Genomic DNA, 20,011 nt, shown 5'->3' with positions numbered 1-20,011 from the left:
TATTTTTTATATACCAAAATCATCGTACATAACCAGATTATATGATGGGCCGTAGTCCGAGAGGTTGGTATACTATGTGGTGTATTAGTATGTACTCTACATAGTTAATAAAGTATAATCAACACGTGGCAAGATAAAATTGGCTATACTCCACAAATTAAGGCTAAAGATTAACAGTAGTACTTTATAAAATTATTTACACATTCCATAGAATGATTATTTGTCAAAAAACAAAAAAAAACGACTTGTTCGTGCTAACTTCCAAACATGATGGATTACTGTAAAACTTAAAATTTTAATACCAATAAAATATGCTACACACATTGACCATTGACTCGTACATGAAAACATTGCACATAGATGAAAACATTGCACATATAGTTTTTATATTGCAAAAATAAAGACAACTATGGTATAAAAATATAAAACAAAAAAGATGCTTCAACGTTAATTGACAATTAACATGTTTAATTAACCTCAAATTAGAAGACGGCTGAAGAAGAGGAAGTAAACAATTAGGTAATTAGCTGTAACTTGGTGTATTACCGATAATTTTGCCCCTAAAATGGAAGATTTGGGTGAAAATCCAACCATTAATTGCTTGATTTTACTTAAAATAAACCTCTATAAAATTTATGTTTTCTGTCAAACTTCTCTCCCTAGATTTTTTCTCTTTTTCTTTCTCTCTTTCTACATCACTAAAAATCATGCATCCCACATTCTTTTGCTGAATAAGACATCTTCAACAAAAAAAACCTAAAAAAATAACAAAAAAAAAAGAAAAATAAATAACCCTTTGAAAAAACATCCCTTAACTCGTTGTTTGTTGTCAAAAAAACAAACAAACAAACAAAAAACACACCCGAGAAAACAAAGAGGAAAAAAAAAACATCCTTCTGTTTTTTCATAATTCTACCAAAACCTCGGGTTTTCAACCCGAATTCCTTCTGTTTAATGTTGTGTTAATTACATTTGTTTAACCTTCAAATACCAAAAAATTAAAGGATTGAATCCCTCAAAAGGGGATTAGCAAATTTTGCAAATCTGTCAGAGAATAAAAGATCTTCGCCACCTGGTTTTCGCGAAAACCATGTGTTTTACCCTTCTTTGATCAAACTAAGAAGGGGTAAAACATTCATAAGGAATCCTCTAACAATGGTAAGATCATTTGAACGAAGCAGATCGTCGTCATTCAATTTCAGAAGAATGTTTGATTTAAAAAGCTATAGTTCTGATAGCAGTAGTCATTCCAGTACTGAATCAAAAAGCCCTATGGAAGTTTTTCAGCCTATAGGATCTTCTATGATTTCTTCTCCTAATCACAAAGCATTCGCTTCGCGTGTTACCAAAGATGTTGGTGTTGTAAAAAATACAGCAAAGACACTCTCAGGTAAATTCTACATACCATATCTGCTGTTTTCTTCAGAAAACAGATTTCAGAAGAAAAAATTGTCAGACTTTATTCTTTTCCCTGTTTTTTGGTGGGAAAATGACAATTTGGGTTTTATTTTGTTCAGATATTGAATTGATGAAAGAAAGGTTTGCAAAGTTGTTGTTGGGTGAAGATATGTCAGGTGGTGGCAAAGGAGTTTCATCAGCTTTGGCTTTGTCAAATGCAATCACTAATCTTTCAGGTTCATATTTCTTGCTTTGCTTTTCTGTGTCATCTAAAATTAAGATGTTTTTTTTGTTCACAATCCTTGATTAAACAACATATACTGCATTACATTTTGTCTACAAATTAGTTCTGTTGAATTGCAACTGTTAATGTCTGGATGATGCGAAACAGTTTATATTATGGGTCGATCAGAGGCTTAATTCCTATATTACAGGATATATACATATGGTATGTTGATTACATATGCTGTATTACCTAGAAATTATGTTAATTGAACGACATTATGAATGAATTTACAAGACCTCTAAACAGGAAAAATATGATTCAACAATCTTAAATGCAAATCATATGCACTTAAATTCTATACACAACACTAATTTTCTTAAATGATTATGCTACAGCTTCTGTATTTGGAGATTCAAAGAAATTAGAGCCAATGCCAGAAGATTTGAAAGCAAGGTGGAGAAAAGAAGTGGACTGGCTCCTATCAGTCACCGACCACATAGTCGAGCTCGTCCCTTCAAAGCAACAAGCTGCTGATGGTTCCTCCATGGAGGTAACAAATATCACCTTGACCTTTTTTATCTGGGTATTCAGGAAACCTACAGGAGGATTTGGTTTTTGATTGTGGAATGTGTTCTACAGATAATGGTGACAAAACAACGAAGCGACCTCCTAGTTAACATCCCAGCATTGCGGAAGCTCGATGCCATGCTTCTTGTAAGAAGCCACAAAACTAATTTACCTATTTCCTGCTCATAAATTCACTATTTTTCCCTCACTGATGAGCAAAATATTGTTCTGAAAAAACAGGACTGTTTAGATAACTTCAGAGGACAGACAGAGTTTACGTATGTTGATTTCAAGGACGCAAATGACGCTGAAAAAGCCTCAAGCCGAGACAACGACAAGTGGTGGATACCCACTGTCAAGATCCCAACAGGCGGTCTATCAATTGAGACGAAAAAATGGATACAGCAGCAGAAAGATGCTGTCAATCAGGTTCTGAAAGCAGCCATGGCTATCAATGCCCAAGTGCTTTCAGAAATGGAGATCCCAGAAAGCTACATTGAGTCCCTTCCTAAGGTGTGGGTTACTTTCTTTTGATCTAGTTGCAGGCATATACTACATGATTCAACAATATCAACCAATGAACCATAGATTCAACTATTATTACCTGACTTTTAGAGATTAAACAACCCAAATCCAAATTGTACCCGATGTTGCAGGATCCAACTTTTAGCCAACCTATATATGAAGTTTAACTAACTTCTAAAGTTTTCTTTGGGCATGCTTTGACAGAATGGACGAGCAAGCCTTGGTGACATAATCTACAAAAGCATCACAGATGAATACTTTGATCCGGATGGCCTATTGTCATCCATGGACTTGACGTCAGAGCACAAAGTACTTGACTTAAAGAACAGGATTGAAGCCTCAGTCGTGATATGGAAGAGGAAGATGATCCAAAAAGACGGGAAGTCATCATGGAGCTCAGCCATAAGCATGGAGAAGAGGGAGCTCTTTGAAGAAAGGGCAGAAACTATGCTACTCATACTTAAACACCACTTTCCAGGGCTCCCTCAGTCCACACTTGACATATCCAAAATCCAATACAACAAGGTAAATTACCAAGATGATTTTATTTGATTCAGCATTTGATCCCAATCCCAAATATAATCTGTAAAAGTCTGGAAAACTTGTATTTAAGAAGTTTACTTTGTATATTACAGGATGTGGGACATGCAGTACTAGAGAGCTACTCTAGGGTACTAGAAAGTCTGGCTGCGGCCATCTTGAATCGGGTAGATGATGTCATTTATGCTGATGCTTTAGCGGTAAAAGCATCAGGAGGTGAATCAGATGAGAATCTCTCACCAGGGACACCAGCATCAATGACTTTATTGGATTTTATGGGTTGGAATGTGGACCAGGGAGAACCGGCAAAGAAGAGCCCAGGTGATTTTGATGAATTCTTGAAAGAGCAAGAGCATGAAAAGATAATGACAAAGACTCCAGAAAACAAGAAGATTTCCTATCTTGAGAAGCTTGAGCACTGGGGAGGCCTAAGAAGTCCAACGGCACGGCATTAGAAGACTGGGAAGGCACAGCATAATGAGATAGAAAAAGACGGGAAAGATCAAGCTGAGGGACACATAAAGAGCATAGGACTAAAGCATCTAGAGACATCTTACATTTCTGGGACATGTATATAAATTTTAACAGACACTGAGGTTTGTACTGACCTAGTCCTTTAGGAGTTCTTCCTTCCTATGACAGGACAGGGAAGTTTCAGCATTTAACCACTTAGGTGGGTGCTTATAGGAGGTATACAATATCCTAACTGTCAGAGGGCAAAGAGTACTTGAGCTCTAATGATGATTTAAAGTGCTCTTTGTTTCTCCACCTCTGTTTCTGTGAACTAATATGAAAGAGCAAGATTTTCCAACCTAAGGGAGTATGGTTAGTAGACAAGTAAGCATTACAGAAGAAAAATATATATAAGAAAAAAAAAAAGGAAAACTAAAATTCTCAATGAAAAGCAAGATAAAGAAAGGAATTCTCTTTGTATTAGGTCCCAAAAAAAGTTCTAAAGATAATAATTGATAGATGGAGAACACAATCCTCAAAGTGACCTAAGGAGCTTTTGGAGGACCTGTAATAAAATTAATCAGCTCCTAGATAGCTCATCACTCAAATGTGGAATTGGCAAGAATTTGGGAAGGGAACTCAAACCTAGGCAAACTAATCCAACAATATAAGATTAAGTAATAAGCACAATCAATCACATTGAAGCACTTAATTGCATATTTGAGGTGTATACAAGAAGACACTCATAGATAGACAGTGAACATGATACAAGACTCAAAATCACAAGGAGAGTAATTCTATTCACTTTCACTGGCAAATTGCATCATCTTGGATAGGGTGAAACAGGAGGTTGGTGTTCCAAACAATATATTCCCAGCACTGGCAGCACCTAATGAGGTCTATTGTACAAAATTCAAAACAGAGAAGTGGTATTGATAAAATTAGATACCATATGTTTCATACTTCTTTTGTAGCAGATTCTTAACTGTGGCATGTTTTGTCCTCTGACATAGATAGTTCCTCTCAACTCCCAAACCCCTTAACCCAAAAAGAGAGAAGAATCAAGTCATGTTTGTGTGTGAGAGTGAACATATTTCAACAAACATGGACTTGATTGATTGATCAAATGATGAGCCATTTAAAAAAGAAATATTTTCTTATCTTAAATGCACTAGTGCTTCTTTATATGTAACAATCCATTAACATCCACAGACAAATGAAGAACTAAGCCTTGTCTGATACCCTAATAACATCGGCCAGCATATTCATACATCATACATGTGTATAATCAATAATAAAAAGTCCTCAAAAAATTAACATATCTTACTCCCATGCAGTTTCGATACTGTTCATCCTTAATTGCTCCACATACAAAGTCAATAAAAGTGAAAGTTCCAATCTGCCAGATGATTTGACTTGAGATCTTTAGGTAACCTGTCCAAAGGAACACAACAGATAAAAAGAGCCTTAGACAGGACCTAATTCAAGTGCATATATAAACAGAGATTGAAAATATGCAGGATTCATTTTCAACATTGTCATCAGTTAGATGCAGACATCATCACAGTTAAATTTGCTTGCAAAGTCATGTTACATTAGCTAAACAGAACAGAGGAATAATTAGATAAAAAGAACAAGATAAGAACTAAAAAGTGAAAGAAATGGTAATCAAAGTGAAGTATGTTTTCTACATGATCTGATGTCAGGAAATCAAATTACAGTGGTCAACTCATTGAATTAAGTCAGGAAGGCATAGATCACATACTCAAGGAAATATGGCAAAAACTCCTTTTGATGCAAAATTAGAGTTTTCTTCGCAGATTCCTTTCTCTTATTTAGTTTCCTTCTAGAGTTTTCACAATTTGATCATCATACCCCTTTATAATCACAAGCATCTTTCTCCTTCAAACAAATACTATGGCAGATACCATCATACAATTGCTACTTTATAACTTTGTAAAAACTAATCTGGTTGAGCGTATTCATTAGAGAAGGACCAGGCCCATGCCATATAATCCTAAACTATTAATACATAGCTCTAAAATGACATATTTTGGATTAGAGAAAGTAATTAACATATAAAAAGGACGACTATTTTGTACTTTTTCCACCAGACCTAACTCCTAACACACAATTTCTAATTCATCTGAACTAAATGAAACATAAGAAACTAAAATTAATACACACAAACAAACAATAAGATGTGAAGCAGTGCTATCATCAGCTCTTCCCATTTTAAAACTGAACAAACAACCTCAATCTAAATCAAATAATTGAGGTCAAAAGATCAAGAACATAACAAAAATACAATGAGAATAGAAGTACAAGTGTTGGAACATCAAATCTAAACAAACAAATACAGCAGGGAGAATGATTATGATAATTCAAGGTATTGGTTTACTACTCACGTACACACCATAAAGAGCAAAAAGCACTAGACCAGAATTTTCCTGAGGAGTTCCATAAGTAGCAGCATAAAAGACCATGACAGGAGGGTAAGTGCAATCACTGTAGTACGGGCTACCAGTATATCAGTATCTCTTTCGCATGAAGCACTTTCTGAGAAAATGCAACTTTTAAATTTGCCAGGTTTAGTTGGTGCAAAATATTAGCACTTTGTATATAGAAGGTTGTGTTGTAAGCAGACGAAGAAACTACTTGCCAATAGCTCACTACTGCTCAATATCTCATTATCTGCGCACCAAAGCAAACTGTTGAGAGCCCTAAGTCAGCTTTTGATCATAACCAAACTTTCTTCTCTTTAAAAGAGAATGTATGAGCTGGACAAATGAAAATCGGGAACAACCTCTATAAACAAAATTTCTTTCCAGTGCAATGAGATCCAAAAGTATGATGGTGAGAATTTGCAACCATAAAAATCAAGGCTGTACATTCATGCGAAAAGGCTAAGAAAGCTGGCTACTGGAGATGATATCATGGAGAAGCAACTTGACATGGTTTGAACCACTACTACAAAATTTACTAACAAGGGAACGACATGGAATTTCCCCAGGTGTATAGCCTACTTGCACCATAAAATTCAAAACAACAAGAGCAGAATCCAGCTCATTTTGCTGAAGAAGATATATAATAAGTTTCAAAAAGATGTTCCGACTTGGAATAAGCTTCCTATCTAACATCTCTAACAACCAATGCATCCCTTCGATTGGTAATCCTTCCTTGCAAAATCCATCTATAATACACTCCCGGTTGTATATCGAAGGTTCAACACCCCTGTTCACCATATCAGCCAGTAGCTTTAATGCTTGCTGAGTTCCTCCCTGGCGACAAAGTTGTTTAATTAAAGGTGTATATGATGAAGTTGAAGGCAGCAATCCATGTGCCAAAAGCTCTTCAAAGAGCATCTGAGCCTTAACCACATTTCCTTCCCTACAGAGACCTTGGATAAGATAGTTGTACGTAAGTACATCACGAGCAACACCACTCTGAGTCATTTCTTCAAACAACTCACAAGCTTCTTTTATTTGTCTATCCTTACACAATCCAGCAATCAAGGTGTTATAATTTACAGTGTTCAATTTACAACCTCTATCACACATCTCTTTTACCAGCTTCAAAGCCTCTTCAAGTTTATGGATTAGACAATATCCATGAATAAGCACATTATAAGTATACTCATTTGGAAGTATACCCCTCTTTTTCATTTCAACCCACAATTCCCTAGCTTTTCCAAGCAATTTTTTCTTACAAAAGCCATGAATCATGGTTGTATACATCACCCTATCTGGAGCATACCCTCTAGCCTTGAGATCATTAAAAATCCGATACCCTTCACTCAATTTCCCATATTTACAAAGACCATGAATTATTTCTTGATAAGTAAAATTATCAGGGTTATGATTTGTTTCAATCATCAAATGCAAAAGCTCAGAAACCCTATCATGCATTCCATTAATAGAAAGCCCTCTAATCAATGTATTCAAAGCAACATTATCAGGAACAACCCCACCATTCCGAATTTGTCGAAAAAGCTCATACCCTCTCTCGACATTGTTATCAATACAACAAGCTTGAATCAAATACCCAACAGTCTCAACATCAGCAACAACCACAGTATTCATCATCTCCCCATACAAACTCCAAACAATATCAGCTCTCTTAACTCGAACCGCCCCGGAAAAGGCGGTATTCCAAGTTACAATTGATGGGCAACGCCCCATTGATTTCAATTTTTCAAACAAATCAACAGCCTCATTAACACAACCATCATTACACAAACAACAAATCAAAGACTCCATTGAATCTGGGTCAGGACTAAACAACTTAGGATACGAGTCGAAAATCGATTTCGCAACAACAGAAGCCTTAGATTCAACAAGAGCATTAAACAAAGACTTACAAGAAATGGGATCAGGGGAATACCCAGATTGAGATTTAAGCCAATTGAATAAACGAATAGAGAAAAATGCATTCTTTTGAAGCTTAAGTACCTCATTGAAGAATCTGGGGTCCAAGAAATTGAAAGATGGGAAGAGAGAACTTAGTGTATTCTCCCATTTGGGGCGAGTTTGAATGATTTCACAAACTTCTCCAGCAATTTTTGTAATCAATTGTTCTTCTTGTATTTGATTTTGAGGTTGGGATATCATTGAAAAGTGTCTAAAAGAGGGTTTAGGGTTTTGGCGGAGGTAAGAGTTGATGAAAGATACATTCTTTGCCATTTGAATAATGAAACGAGGGAGAGAAGCTTGAATTGTGAAATGAACAGAGATGAAACTGTACTGCTTAAGTTTGTTTTACATTGTTTTTGACATTTTTGGGGATGCAAATTTATGTTCTTTTGAAAGTGAGTAAAAGTTTAGAACTTTATTTTCTTCAAATTTAGGGTTCCCGGCATATTTGGAGTACGGAAAACTAAAGATTTAGCTGGTTCACGACCGGCTCGAAAAAAATAAAATCCTCGTATGACACGATACTATCATGAGTCGAATTTGAGCTAATTTTTTATTTGAACAATTACGACAAGGCTCGACATTACACACAAACAAAATACACTAATATAAGTTAAATTTGATTTAGGCACGCAAGCACTACATGATACAATTCAACACAACAAGATGACATGTGAGCTTGGGTCAAGCCTAACTGCCCTTTTGAAGATTTTGTCATCGCACCTTTTTTCTTGTACTCACATATAGTCACATGTTCAATTCTCAACAATGTTGGCATTAGCGGCTTTTTTTTCATGTGTGGTGGCAATAACATAATGATGTTAGTTGTGGCTCTTATGGTAGTTTTCTTGTTCGAGTAAAACTTTAAGAAAATGCTGTTTCAAGGGACTTATGCCTCCAATTTGTTACAAGGGCTCAAGAATACATGTTTTGGGATTGACCCATCCCATCTACATAGTGTATGTTTGTTATCAATTTTTCTTTTTAGCATGGTTTATTTTATCATGGTTTATTTCTACAATGTGATTATTGACACAAAGTGACAAAAAAATGGTAGCATTGTTTCTAATTAAGTGATTAGTTGTGGTGGTTTGGTAGTGGCAACAAATATGTAATGAATATCATAATAGAATATGGTTGTATTAATAAATGGTAATTGGTGGTCACAATAATTTTGTTGTATTATTGAAAGACAATAAGGAGTTTATGTAACTTACATGACTATCTAAAATGATCATCCGTAGAAAATCTATTCGAAGACAATTTCACTCATCTTATACGGAGTGTTTTATTATCTGAAATTCAGGAAAGGCCAACTTTTCAAAAATATTGAGCTCAACCTAGTACATGTAAAGCTCCCAATCCAGGAAAATTTTATTACAAACAACAAACAAGTAAAATAGGTGGTGTATAGAGATTCTCGAAAAGGGAAAGTAAGTGAGCTCATCAGCCCGTTCAGCAAAATTTGAGTTTTACTCTAGGCAACCCGGGTAACAGCAGCATGTACAGCATCAGCAAGATGAGGAACAGTCCGAGAGCTCAAACCGGCCATACTTATCCTCCTGCGAGTAACCAATATTTAAAAAATCTAAGTCATAACACATAAGAGACAATAATCCTATGTCACTATGTCAGAATCAAGTTTTGCACCCTTAAATTAGAGCATGAAATAGCCTATATTCAAGAATCTCATTCCTCCCAACCAACTTTTTTTTTTCGTTAGTTGTTAGAAAGTTTATCAATTAGTTAACTATAGAACATGAGCTTGTAAACTGAATGGACATTACAGAAATGAAACATCAGAGGAGCAATAAATCCCCTTCACTCACCCTCTGCTACACTGGTATATGTGTGCATGTGTGTCTAGGAATGAGGAATAATTCAGATTGTGATATACCAACTACTGAATAAACAAATGTGTTCTTACCCATCAGATGTCATGTAGATATGGTACTCTTGCCTCATGAAACTAACTTGTTCAGCATTTAAGCCAGTAAAAGTAAACATCCCAATCTGTTTGATAATGTGACTCCAGTCTCCAGGTGTACCTGTCAAAAAGATCACATTATTGATATAATGTTGCAGAAAGACACTTCACATTTGGGAAAATGAACAATGCTATGTTTAATCTGTCTCAACTGATGCAATTCGCATCATTCAGATGAAGAGATGAAAAATATAGTTCATGCTGTGATTAATATACCAAGGATATCTGCAGTCAAGCCATATTAATAAAGATTTGTAAAATCTTGACGATTATGTTGCCAGCTCCTAATAAGAACTAGATAGAAGAGAACCACTGGCAGCACACAAGCCTGTATTACTATAAGTCACTAGTCATTCCTCAAGAATCCTTACCTCTAGTAGTTATTGCATCAAAGAGCTGCTGGCGCATGCTGATGATTCGATCAGCCATTCCCTTAAGCTCAACAGTCCATTCATCATACAAATTCCTGAAGAAAATTAACATCCATGTTGAGTAACAAAAACAAATTTAGCGTGATAACTTTATACTTTTTAATTATTTGCTCAATGCCAGAGCAGCTTTCAGAAAAGCAATATAAAAAAATTCCAATTAGTACAAGGATGGACCTATTATACACAAGGGGAAAAAAAACTTGTCGTTGTTTTCAGGCCACTTCTAGTTGTGCTATTAATTTTGCTCATTTGGATTAAGCAAATTTCACTTGTCAAATTATCGATAAAATGAAAATACGTACTTGTCTTTGAGTACTTTGGCTACAATAGATGCTCCATGAATAGGGGGATTGGAGTACATCGGTCTAACCACAAGCTTCAGTTGGCTTTCCACCCTGCTTGCAACATCTGCTGTCTTGCAGACCTACCAATTGAAATCATAGTAAGTAATACTTCGTAATTCATTATCTTTATAATCCATCAACTTCAGCAAAACATTAAATGTAATACAATGACTTACAATGCTGAGAGCACCAACACGTTCCCCATAAAGACCCATATTTTTTGCATAACTTTGAGCTATGAAACATTCACCTCCATCAGCAACAAACATACGTACAGACTGTGCATCTTCATCAAGACTGCCACTAGCAAAGCCCTGCAGTACATCAGAGCTCATGTCAAAGATTATTTTCATAACCTACACCCAAATCTACTACCACAATTAAAATATAGAATAGTGATATTACCTGATAGGCACTGTCAAAGAAAGGTAACAGCGCTTTTGATCTTACTAGCTGTCTTATCTGTTCCCATTGTTCCAGGGTAGGATCAACACCAGTTGGATTATGAGCACATGCATGGAAAAGCACTACTGCTCCTGACTCAGCAGCATTTAGATCCTCTAAGAGACCTGTTTTAATGGAAAAAGAGTATTTATATGAATTACTTCTAATTAACAGAATAACTTGTTGGGACTTGGAGTAATGCAAAAATAAAGCAAAACAAGATAGGAATTATGAGAAATTGTAGAATGAACTCAAGACAATGGATTCTTACCTTGTAAATCTAGACCTCGCGTTGCTGGGTCATAATATCTGTAACTCTTTACACTAAGCCCTCCTAGAGTGAAAACTTTTGGGTGATTTCCCCATGTTGGCTGGGGAATGTATATTGTGCGCTGAAAATCAATTACACAAGTAATTTTAATCATCCCATCAGTATGTAGTCTTTTGTGTTTTCCTGTTTTGCAAGAAAAGTACATAGTTTCTTATCAAAACGTTGAAGCAAACCATGAGAACATACTTGGTGGTAATGCCTTGCAAGGAATTCAGTTCCAACCCTAAGTGACCCAGTACCAGACAAACACTGGGAAGTAGCAACCCTATTCTCCAATATAGCAGGGCTGTAGGAAACGATAATCACTAGGAACATAAGAGAAAGCAAAAGCGGTATAACTAGATCCATAAACTTCAAGAAGTACAAGGAACAACTTTTTAACCATTTAGAAAGCAAAAGAAAGTCATAACTTCAAGGTAAACAACCCTGAGTTGCAATGAAATATAAGCATCATAATAAAGAGTAATAGTACACAGAATATCTCAAGGCCTTGAAAATTAATCTCTCAAATATCAATCAGTGTCATTAAAACCATGCGCTAGCAGCAAGATTGCAAGAACACAAGGAGTCAAGGACTATACAATGAACCAACCCATGTAGTCTTTGTGTCACTTCTACTTTATATTACAAATCTAGATTAAAAAAAAAAAAAAAAAAAAAGGGTAGTCTGACCAGATATTGTAATTAACAACCCATCAAATTTCCATTCAAAAGAAAGAAGTTAATTTAGGAGTCAGCACACCTAACATATATGGGCCCATGAGGCTAAGGAAGTCTTATCCAGAGCATAAGTTAAGCCTAGGTCTATTAATGATGATTACAAAGGATATGAGCATATGACAGCAAGGAAGGTGTATCTTTGGTTAAGCAAGATAGAACTTAACCTTACCATTCACAAATAGTTGTCACATTCTAAACACCTAATTATTCAAGGTATGCCTTAATTTTACGAATAGTTTGTTCATTTGCACACTCCTCTCATTAATTAAAAAAAAAAATATTAATCCCTCTGTTTAGAAATAGTTATCACATTGTCTGAACACTCTAAACTCCTCATAAATCATAATCAAGGATATGACATATATTACAAAGAAATCTCTTTACTTGATATAAGTAGTGGCATATTAGACGTCCAATCATAAATCATTAATCTGTAGAAAAAAAAAACTGTAACAACTTTATTTGGACATCCTCATAGTGACTAATGAATCCTGACATATGGAGTACTACATAAATATAAGGAAAAGATCACAATTTTCGCCGAACATCACAAAATCACATACATAACCAATTAACCATTACCAATTTACCAATGGTCGGAAAAAGTATTATACACACGAAAATGAAACAACTATCAACAAGAAAACTCCAAAGGGTTACCTATCAGCCCCCAAAATGAGCTTTGCAGAAAGCTTATTGAAGTCAGACAACCCGAGAATCGGAAGATACTCCTTCAAGTGAGACCTTACAATCATATTAAAAGCAAATGAATCAATACCACAAAGTAAACAAGATTAGTTATACGAAACAAGCCGAATCATGACTTTGATAACAAAAATACTTACGGATCATTAACCAACAATTGCTCAGCTTTTCTGACTACATTCAATACAAGAGGCTTTCCTTCCTATCATCAATTCCAGCAATTAATAGTTCAAATTATTAAATTCATAAACTAAAAATATAATTGAACTAGTTGTAAAATGAATGTACCTCAGTTCGATAAGCACCAACTCCTAAATTCAGCTTTACTGGACTTGGATCCTTGTTATAAGCAACTGTCACCTTTTTTTTTTAACCAAAAAAAAAAAAAAAAAAAAAAAAACACCATAATCAATTTTTGATAACTACACATTGAATAGATTTCATTAGATTATTAAAATGACACAATCATGAATTGATCATTTTTTTTTTCCACAGAAAAATCATCTTAACCAAATATTCTAGCTCATCACCAAATTCATCATCAGAAAAATAAAATTAAAAAAAGAAACAATCTTGAAAACTATAAGCATTAAATATACTTTATTTCATTACAATCAATTACAATGATTTCACTATTAGATTCAAATAAAGAGTTATATATATCAATTACCCAAATAAAAAAAAAAAAAAAGGAGAAATATCAAGGAAATGCTAATCAACAAAGTATAAAGCAATGATTTATCAAGAAAACAAAAATATGAAAATAATGAACAAAATTGATCATCAAAAAAAAAAAAAAAAAAGAAAAGAAAAATGATACCCCTAAAATGGGATCTTCAGGGGCTTGAACAACATTAGCAAAGACAGAATCCATTGAAGAAGAAGATTGTTGTGAATGGTAGAAGAGATTAAGTTGAAAAGAGGAGAGAGAAAACGTAAGAGAGAAAGGGAATGTTATGATCAGGTGACTGTAATATAAACGGTGGGCGCACTCTGGCTAATTTGGCTTGGGGAAGAGGAAAATGGAGTCGACAACAACTTTCATGCTCTTTTTTAAACTCTTTACTTTTTATTTATTTTTATTTTTATTTTTCTGAAACAGTTTATTTATTTATTTTTATTTTTGTACTCCTATGTTTTTAAAATTGACTGTTGTTTGATGACGTGGCCACCTGTTAAGCTTTGCCCAATTCGATTTTTTTTTTTTTTTTTTTTAAGCTATACCCCCGAGGTATTCGAGTTTCTAAGGTGAATCCATGTTTTTTCAAGTTTCTAAGTTGTGCCCTTCAACTCTTTATCAATACTAAAATGTATCCTTATTAGTTGTTTAAAATTTATTTGAGAGTGTAATTTCGTGGCTTCAGTTTTCATTATTAGGGTTGCGGTGGCTAAGATTTCTTTCTCCTACCATTTTCTTACCTTTTATCATCTTTCTATTAAACTTATAGTTAACTTTAGGTGACGTGGAAGTCCCATGGAGGGTACCATTCATTAATGGTAGTGAGTTGAGGGGCACAACTTAGAAACTTTAAAAAGCATGGGTACACCTTAGAAACTCGAATACCTTAGGCGTATAGCTTAGAAAAACCCTTCTTTTTTTTTTTTTTTTTTTGAAAAAAAAAATAATAGGGAAAATTGTCAAAAATAATATAAATTTTGAGCGGTTCGCTAAAAACAAATCAACTTTTTTATTATTTCAAAATAATACAAACTTTGAAGGGGTTTCCGCCTAAAACAAGTTATAACCGTTAAGTGGCTTAATAACCAAGTTATACTTTACACGTTTCAAAATTTTATTGGTTTAGCAATTTAATGTGATTTATTATTTATTTATTTATTTTAGAAAACCCATTCCCTACTAGGGCTGAAAGTAATTCGGATCAAAACCGAACCGAACCGAAAACCAAACCGAATTACTAATTTGGTTTGGATTTTTTTGAATTCGGATTGGATCGGATTGAAAAAATTAAAAAAATATTGATTACGAATTGGATTCGGTTTGGGGTTTAAAAAAACCGAAAACCGAATTACAAACCGAATTTCAACCCAATAATTTAAGCTCATTTTCTTTTTCAAATTATCCAACCACTTTCCCCCTTTCATATAAAAAAATATATATATATAAAAAAAAAAAAAAAAAAAAAAAAACTAATTCTCAATTCTCCTTTATCAATATCTTACTCTCTCACAAAGAAAGTAGTTAACAAGAAATGATTGTAGGAATTTTCTAGGTGAAGTTCGAGTTTCGGGTTTGAATGTTGCAAAAGAAGGGAACAAATTTCGGTTTGGATTGGATTCTAATTTGAAAAACCGAATTAATTCGGTTTGGATTGGATTGGATCGAATCATAATTCGGATTGAGATTTCTTAAACCGAATTAATTCGGATTGGATTCGTTTTTGGCTATAATCCAAACCGCAAACCGAACTTTCACCCCTATTCCCTACCCAACCCAATCCAGCCATCGCTGGTCCACTGCCACCCTCCGGCGTCGGCCGCACCTAGATCTAACCTCCACCAGCGCCGATCTCCCTCCCCCTGAATTTGTTTACTTTTTAAAGGTGGATAAATACAATAACAATTAAGTAAGGTGTTTATTTACCAACTAATAATGACAGTTCATCTAATAACAATCGTCACGTGTAAAACTAATCGGGCAACCATTATATAATACTAACTGAGGAGCCCTTATAACACTAACGAAGTAACCCCTACCATTATAATTTTGACGAAGTAACCCTTATAGCCTTGAACGAGTAACCCTTATAAAATTAAACCAACGAAGTTACCCCTATTATGGCCGTGACCAGCCACATATAAGAATTTATTTTCCTACAAAGTGAATCATGTTTTTTTTTTTTATTTATTTATTTTATTGAAAGGTGTATAATAATTCAAGATTTTTTTTTTCTTTTTCTAATATTTCACCACAACACTTGAAAACCCCAATCCTTTAAGGTTTTTTTTTTTTTTTTTTTTTTTTGACAATAACCTATTACATTTAATTTTTATTATTTAAAAATCCTTTTTTTTTTAATAGAGGATCAATATTACATTTATTTTTGTAAGAAAGCAAATATTCAAAGATTCATAACAATGAATAAATATCCCGTGCTTTAGAACAATTATGTTTTAGTATTAATAAATATTAGGGAGTAGTTTTGTAATTTTGTTTACAGTCATATTCAACAATTACAGTACAACATAAGCTCTACAAAATGACAAAATTTAAATGGCAAATCCAAATTAGGCAATTACCGGTGGCTCTCTTTCTTGAGTAGTGCTGTGCATGAAGCCATGAACCAACATTACCCATGTGATACCAAATTTCCCATCGCAAAATGCTTAAGATTTTATATAGAGCTTTCTATTCCAAAGAGATAAGACAAAGAATGCTCACTATCACTAGATTCGAAACATTTATAAGTTTTAGTTGGTTGATTGTGAGCTTATCGTTTGATTAGACATAGAAAGCATTACTCTATGTAAAAGTTGTGACATCAAGGGAGTTTCATTCCTTGAGATGGACCTAAATTTTTTCGGTTAAATTTAGGTGTTTTACAAGATGATCCTACTTGAATATGCTAGGTAATTTAAAAGTCATTGTCATATCGACGTAAGTCATTGACAACGTCAAAAGTGTAGAGAGCCAACAACATAAGAAAGTATACTAAAATCCTAAAACAGAATGTAATGGCTCGTCTCTTTGACACCTCAACAGGCACTTAATTGGTTAATATACAAACTTACACATCCCATGAATTTTAAGGGTTATAAACAAAGGGGAGAAAATATGTAATGGAAATGTTAGAACAATCTTTGAAACATCCCAAAAGCAACATTCATTGAAGCATAATATTAATATATAGCATCTATCCACAAGTACAGTCTTATCATTTACATGTTTATGCAGTGTTCATCCTCCATGCCCGCTTCTGAGTTTATGCGACGTTGGAGAGTTCAAACTGCTTACAATCTTGCAGGGACTGTGTTTAGCAGGGTGACTGATGTAAACAACGGTATATTTCCATAAAGACAAACGACACTATTTTACAATGAAAACTCGAATTGAAGCTTAAAGTTTAAGCCTAAGCAATCTTGATGCCCCCCTTTTACTTCTTCGAGGAACTGATCTGATTTCTTCATCTTTCACAGATTTCCTCTGTATTGACAGTAGTAGTCTTCTGATCCCACCGGATTTCCTATTATCCTACAATTTCAAGCCGTAAACAAAGGTCAGCTTTCTATGAAAATGTTGTTGTAAGAACTATGAAACCACAAGTAACATTCACCTGGAAATGGAAAGAAGGATTCCGAATCAACTTGGGTGCAACAGAGAATCCTTCACGAACGGGCATAACTAATGTACAAGAGATGCATAAATGTGTTAGATCATAGACCAAAGAAGCATGAAATCAGAATTCAAATTAAAAACAGAAGTGTGTTACCAGTGATTTCTTTGGGTGCAATGTCAAGTGGTGACCTTGGACTCGTACCTAGACGAATCTTGTTAAAGCTTGTATACATGAAAAGTGGCATTTCTTCAATAGTCTTGAATTCAGGCTCACTAAGAACTCCTTTGATATTGATTGGCTGATTAGGTTCCCTAAATAAGCACAAGATCTCATAAAAGTGTACAATCCTAGTATGCAGTTTACCAAAACTATTCTAGCAATTTAGAACCCAATGGTTGTGTTCGCTCAAAGAGTAAATTGAACCGAATAATACTACTTTCATCTTCGTATTCCTGTGATCAATTACTGAGGTAGAAAAAAAAGATGGGGAGGGGATGAAGGGCATGAGAATAGGAAGAAGGTGTAGGGAGGAAAATGTGGCTTCATAAAACTAAAACACTCCCGCGTCCCACCCTTGGGAAAACTATTTTCAACCTCAAAGAATCACATTCCACCCTCCCTCCCTTTACATATCAAACAGAGGAATATGTGAAAACAATTTTTCATAGAAAATAATTTTCCTCCTAATTCCAACCAAACACTTAAACAAAGCATAAAAGCATGTACACAAATTTTTCTTACAAAAATCCACATAAAAAAAGACTCGAGAAGAGTACCTCAAATCCGACCTCAATTCTTTACTTGAATCAGCTGTTTTAAAAGCAAATAAACCTCACATAATTAGTTCCAGTTTCTTCTCATAATCATAATCGGAAAACATTTATAAAAAGACACACACGCCACACACACACAACATACATGGTGGTGAGATATATCGAGTGTAATATCTTGGCAAATCCTTAGTCCACCGTATCTTAGTCAGGGTGAAGTTGTGATTGTACTGATCACATGAATCAAGTTTCTGTTCCATCACAAAGTAATCGATTTTACAATACAGAAAAAAATAACAAAAGACAATAACATCAGTACTTCAGCAATTATAGAGAAAGTTTAGCCTTCATATTACTAACATGTTTTAGACAATTAATTCGTCGCTCAGTTTCATTGACGCGGTCACTTTTTTGGATGCAGCCATCAAGATTAGCAGAAACACTTCCTAGGTGATCAACAACTGTAACAACTGCTCTACATAAGTATTCTTTTGTATTCTCCAAAACTCTGCATTAACCAAAAACTTAGCATTATTATACACAACCCCCTTAACTTTCTGCAAATGAGTGAGAAAAACTACGACTCACATTGCCTTATCCTCGGAATTTTTATAAGATTTCTCACAATAATCAGCTGCAGTATGGATCTGAGCCCTCAATTCCTTTAACTCCTACACAGTTTTGATGAATTTAGACAAATAATTAGCCTAACATAAACAACAGTGATGTACATGAAAATATGATAAGCTCTCAAAATTCTGAAAACTGTCTGAAGATTAAGCCTAGAACACCTGAGAAATATAATAATATATGCAGCGCTAAGGGCTATCTGTAAGATGCGAATATTAAACACAGTTAACATTAACTAAACATAAATAACACCGGTCGAAATCATACCTTAAGAGACTTGAGGAATCGAAGAGAGTCCTCAGAATTAGCCCCAAGATTGCCATTTGCATGAATGCCAAACTCCAACATTATTACTCAATCTCTCTTTCACAGTTTCACTCTCAGTTTTCAAGAGAAGATGAAGAATATATTATGAAGAAATATAAAACTGTAGTATGGAGTATTAAACTGTTGTTATATGATTCCTTTAATATTTTCTCATCTTTCAAAAATGATTGACGTGTGTTTTCTGGTGATAGGAAGGAAGTTTAACAGGAAACTATAGGCTCGTGATTAATCTGGCAGTTTGTGACAACAATACAACAAATGCATAGAAGTAAACAAAAAAACGCATGGCCCCAAAAATCCACTTCTTTAACCATTAATGCTAAATAATTCTAAATAATATGAAGCACCCGTGAACTTGTGTTTTTTCACCTTGTCTTTGTCATGATAACTTGAAAAGTAGGTAAATTAATCATTATTTTAGCATTTAAATATTCCTTAAAAAATCGAAATTGAAAAAAATATTCACTAACAACATTCTATGTGTTACACTGCACATATGTATGTTCAAGTAGATGAAGTAACAAACCAGTCCGAGTGTCAAGTGGGATGCAGACTAGACTAGATCAGACTAGGCGAGGATGGGCTAGGATAATAAAACATAGGCAAGAAATAGATAAGGTTTTGGATGGACTGGTCCATTTCAGGCTCATTATTTTGAAGTATTTTCAACGGTTTGAATTTTTTTACTAGAAGAAAAGCTTACTCAGCTGAGCCCAGGCCGGAAGTGGGCTTAGTCTAGGTTGTTATATTAAATAAGCTTGAGCCCATGGACCGCACTGCATGGTAACCAACGCATACCGTTTTAAATCTGGACTGAGCTTTAGCCGGGCTGAGGCCATGTGTGTTGGTCCTTCACCAACCCCAATGGTGTGGACGTGTAGTGACCTCAATGTACAAGAGTTGTGA

The 20,011-nt window shown here is 34.6% G+C and overlaps 3 protein-coding genes and 1 pseudogene across 6 annotated transcripts; 1 reads left to right on the top strand and 3 right to left on the bottom strand.

The window, feature by feature from the left end:
• Nucleotides 1-883: 883 nt before the first annotated feature.
• Nucleotides 884-4,046, top strand: LOC145635567 (rho guanine nucleotide exchange factor 8-like). Its single transcript, XM_081686875.1, has 7 exons — nt 884-1,390; nt 1,518-1,634; nt 2,020-2,174; nt 2,264-2,338; nt 2,432-2,704; nt 2,921-3,241; nt 3,352-4,046. Exons 1-7 carry the CDS (start codon nt 1,156-1,158, stop codon nt 3,709-3,711), a joined length of 1,536 nt encoding a protein of 511 aa, XP_081543001.1. The 5' UTR covers nt 884-1,155; the 3' UTR covers nt 3,712-4,046.
• Nucleotides 4,047-4,828: 782 nt separating this feature from the next.
• LOC145634258 (uncharacterized) lies at nt 4,829-8,588 on the bottom strand. 3 transcript variants are annotated; one of them, XR_014113388.1, is made up of 2 exons: nt 6,118-8,588; nt 4,829-5,143 (listed from the first exon to the last, which is right to left on the bottom strand). XR_014113388.1 is itself a non-coding variant. In XM_081685683.1 (1 exon), exon 1 carries the CDS (start codon nt 8,389-8,391, stop codon nt 6,616-6,618), a length of 1,776 nt encoding a protein of 591 aa, XP_081541809.1. In that variant the 5' UTR covers nt 8,392-8,588; the 3' UTR covers nt 5,914-6,615. The 3 variants fall into 3 exon arrangements, 1 of the variants encoding a protein (XP_081541809.1); XR_014113389.1 differs by having other exon boundaries at nt 6,126-8,588; XM_081685683.1 differs by lacking the exon at nt 4,829-5,143 and having other exon boundaries at nt 5,914-8,588.
• Nucleotides 8,589-9,284: 696 nt separating this feature from the next.
• LOC145635566 (aspartate aminotransferase, cytoplasmic) lies at nt 9,285-14,092 on the bottom strand. The gene is made up of 12 exons (XM_081686874.1): nt 13,904-14,092; nt 13,372-13,443; nt 13,224-13,285; nt 13,039-13,122; nt 11,845-11,944; nt 11,599-11,719; nt 11,289-11,452; nt 11,060-11,197; nt 10,842-10,963; nt 10,480-10,574; nt 10,049-10,169; nt 9,285-9,683 (listed from the first exon to the last, which is right to left on the bottom strand). The coding sequence occupies exons 1-12, from the start codon at nt 13,955-13,957 to the stop codon at nt 9,599-9,601; spliced, it is 1,218 nt and encodes a 405-aa protein (XP_081543000.1). The 5' UTR covers nt 13,958-14,092; the 3' UTR covers nt 9,285-9,598.
• A 2,787-nt stretch (nt 14,093-16,879) lies between these two features.
• Nucleotides 16,880-19,901, bottom strand: LOC145635565 (protein ABIL3-like; annotated as a pseudogene). Its single transcript, XR_014113858.1, has 8 exons — nt 19,046-19,901; nt 18,737-18,819; nt 18,509-18,656; nt 18,297-18,399; nt 18,155-18,188; nt 17,532-17,689; nt 17,376-17,443; nt 16,880-17,293 (listed from the first exon to the last, which is right to left on the bottom strand). The product of XR_014113858.1 is annotated as a protein ABIL3-like (transcript).
• Nucleotides 19,902-20,011: the final 110 nt, after the last annotated feature.

This window comes from Chenopodium album, chromosome 6, assembly GCF_948465745.1.
Source record: "Chenopodium album chromosome 6, dcCheAlbu1.1, whole genome shotgun sequence".
In the NCBI taxonomy this organism is placed as follows: Eukaryota; Viridiplantae; Streptophyta; class Magnoliopsida; order Caryophyllales; family Amaranthaceae; genus Chenopodium; species Chenopodium album.
The sequence above is the reverse complement of the archived record's forward strand: the minus strand, read 5'-3'. Positions and strand labels throughout refer to the sequence as shown.

Excerpts from the sequence above, each read along its gene's own strand:
- LOC145635567 (XM_081686875.1), top strand. The coding sequence starts at position 1,156 with ATGGTAAGATCATTTGAACGAAGCAGATCGTCGTCATTCAATTTCAGA. Across the intron at positions 1,635-2,019 it reads TGCAATCACTAATCTTTCAG|CTTCTGTATTTGGAGATTCA; the intron begins GTTCATATTTCT and ends ATTATGCTACAG. Across the intron at positions 2,705-2,920 it reads ACATTGAGTCCCTTCCTAAG|AATGGACGAGCAAGCCTTGG; the intron begins GTGTGGGTTACT and ends ATGCTTTGACAG.
- LOC145634258 (XM_081685683.1), bottom strand. The coding sequence starts at position 8,391 with ATGGCAAAGAATGTATCTTTCATCAACTCTTACCTCCGCCAAAACCCT.
- LOC145635566 (XM_081686874.1), bottom strand. The coding sequence starts at position 13,957 with ATGGATTCTGTCTTTGCTAATGTTGTTCAAGCCCCTGAAGATCCCATT. Across the intron at positions 11,945-13,038 it reads CTCATTTTGGGGGCTGATAG|CCCTGCTATATTGGAGAATA; the intron begins GTAACCCTTTGG and ends CGTTTCCTACAG. Across the intron at positions 11,453-11,598 it reads GCGAGGTCTAGATTTACAAG|GTCTCTTAGAGGATCTAAAT; the intron begins GTAAGAATCCAT and ends CCATTAAAACAG.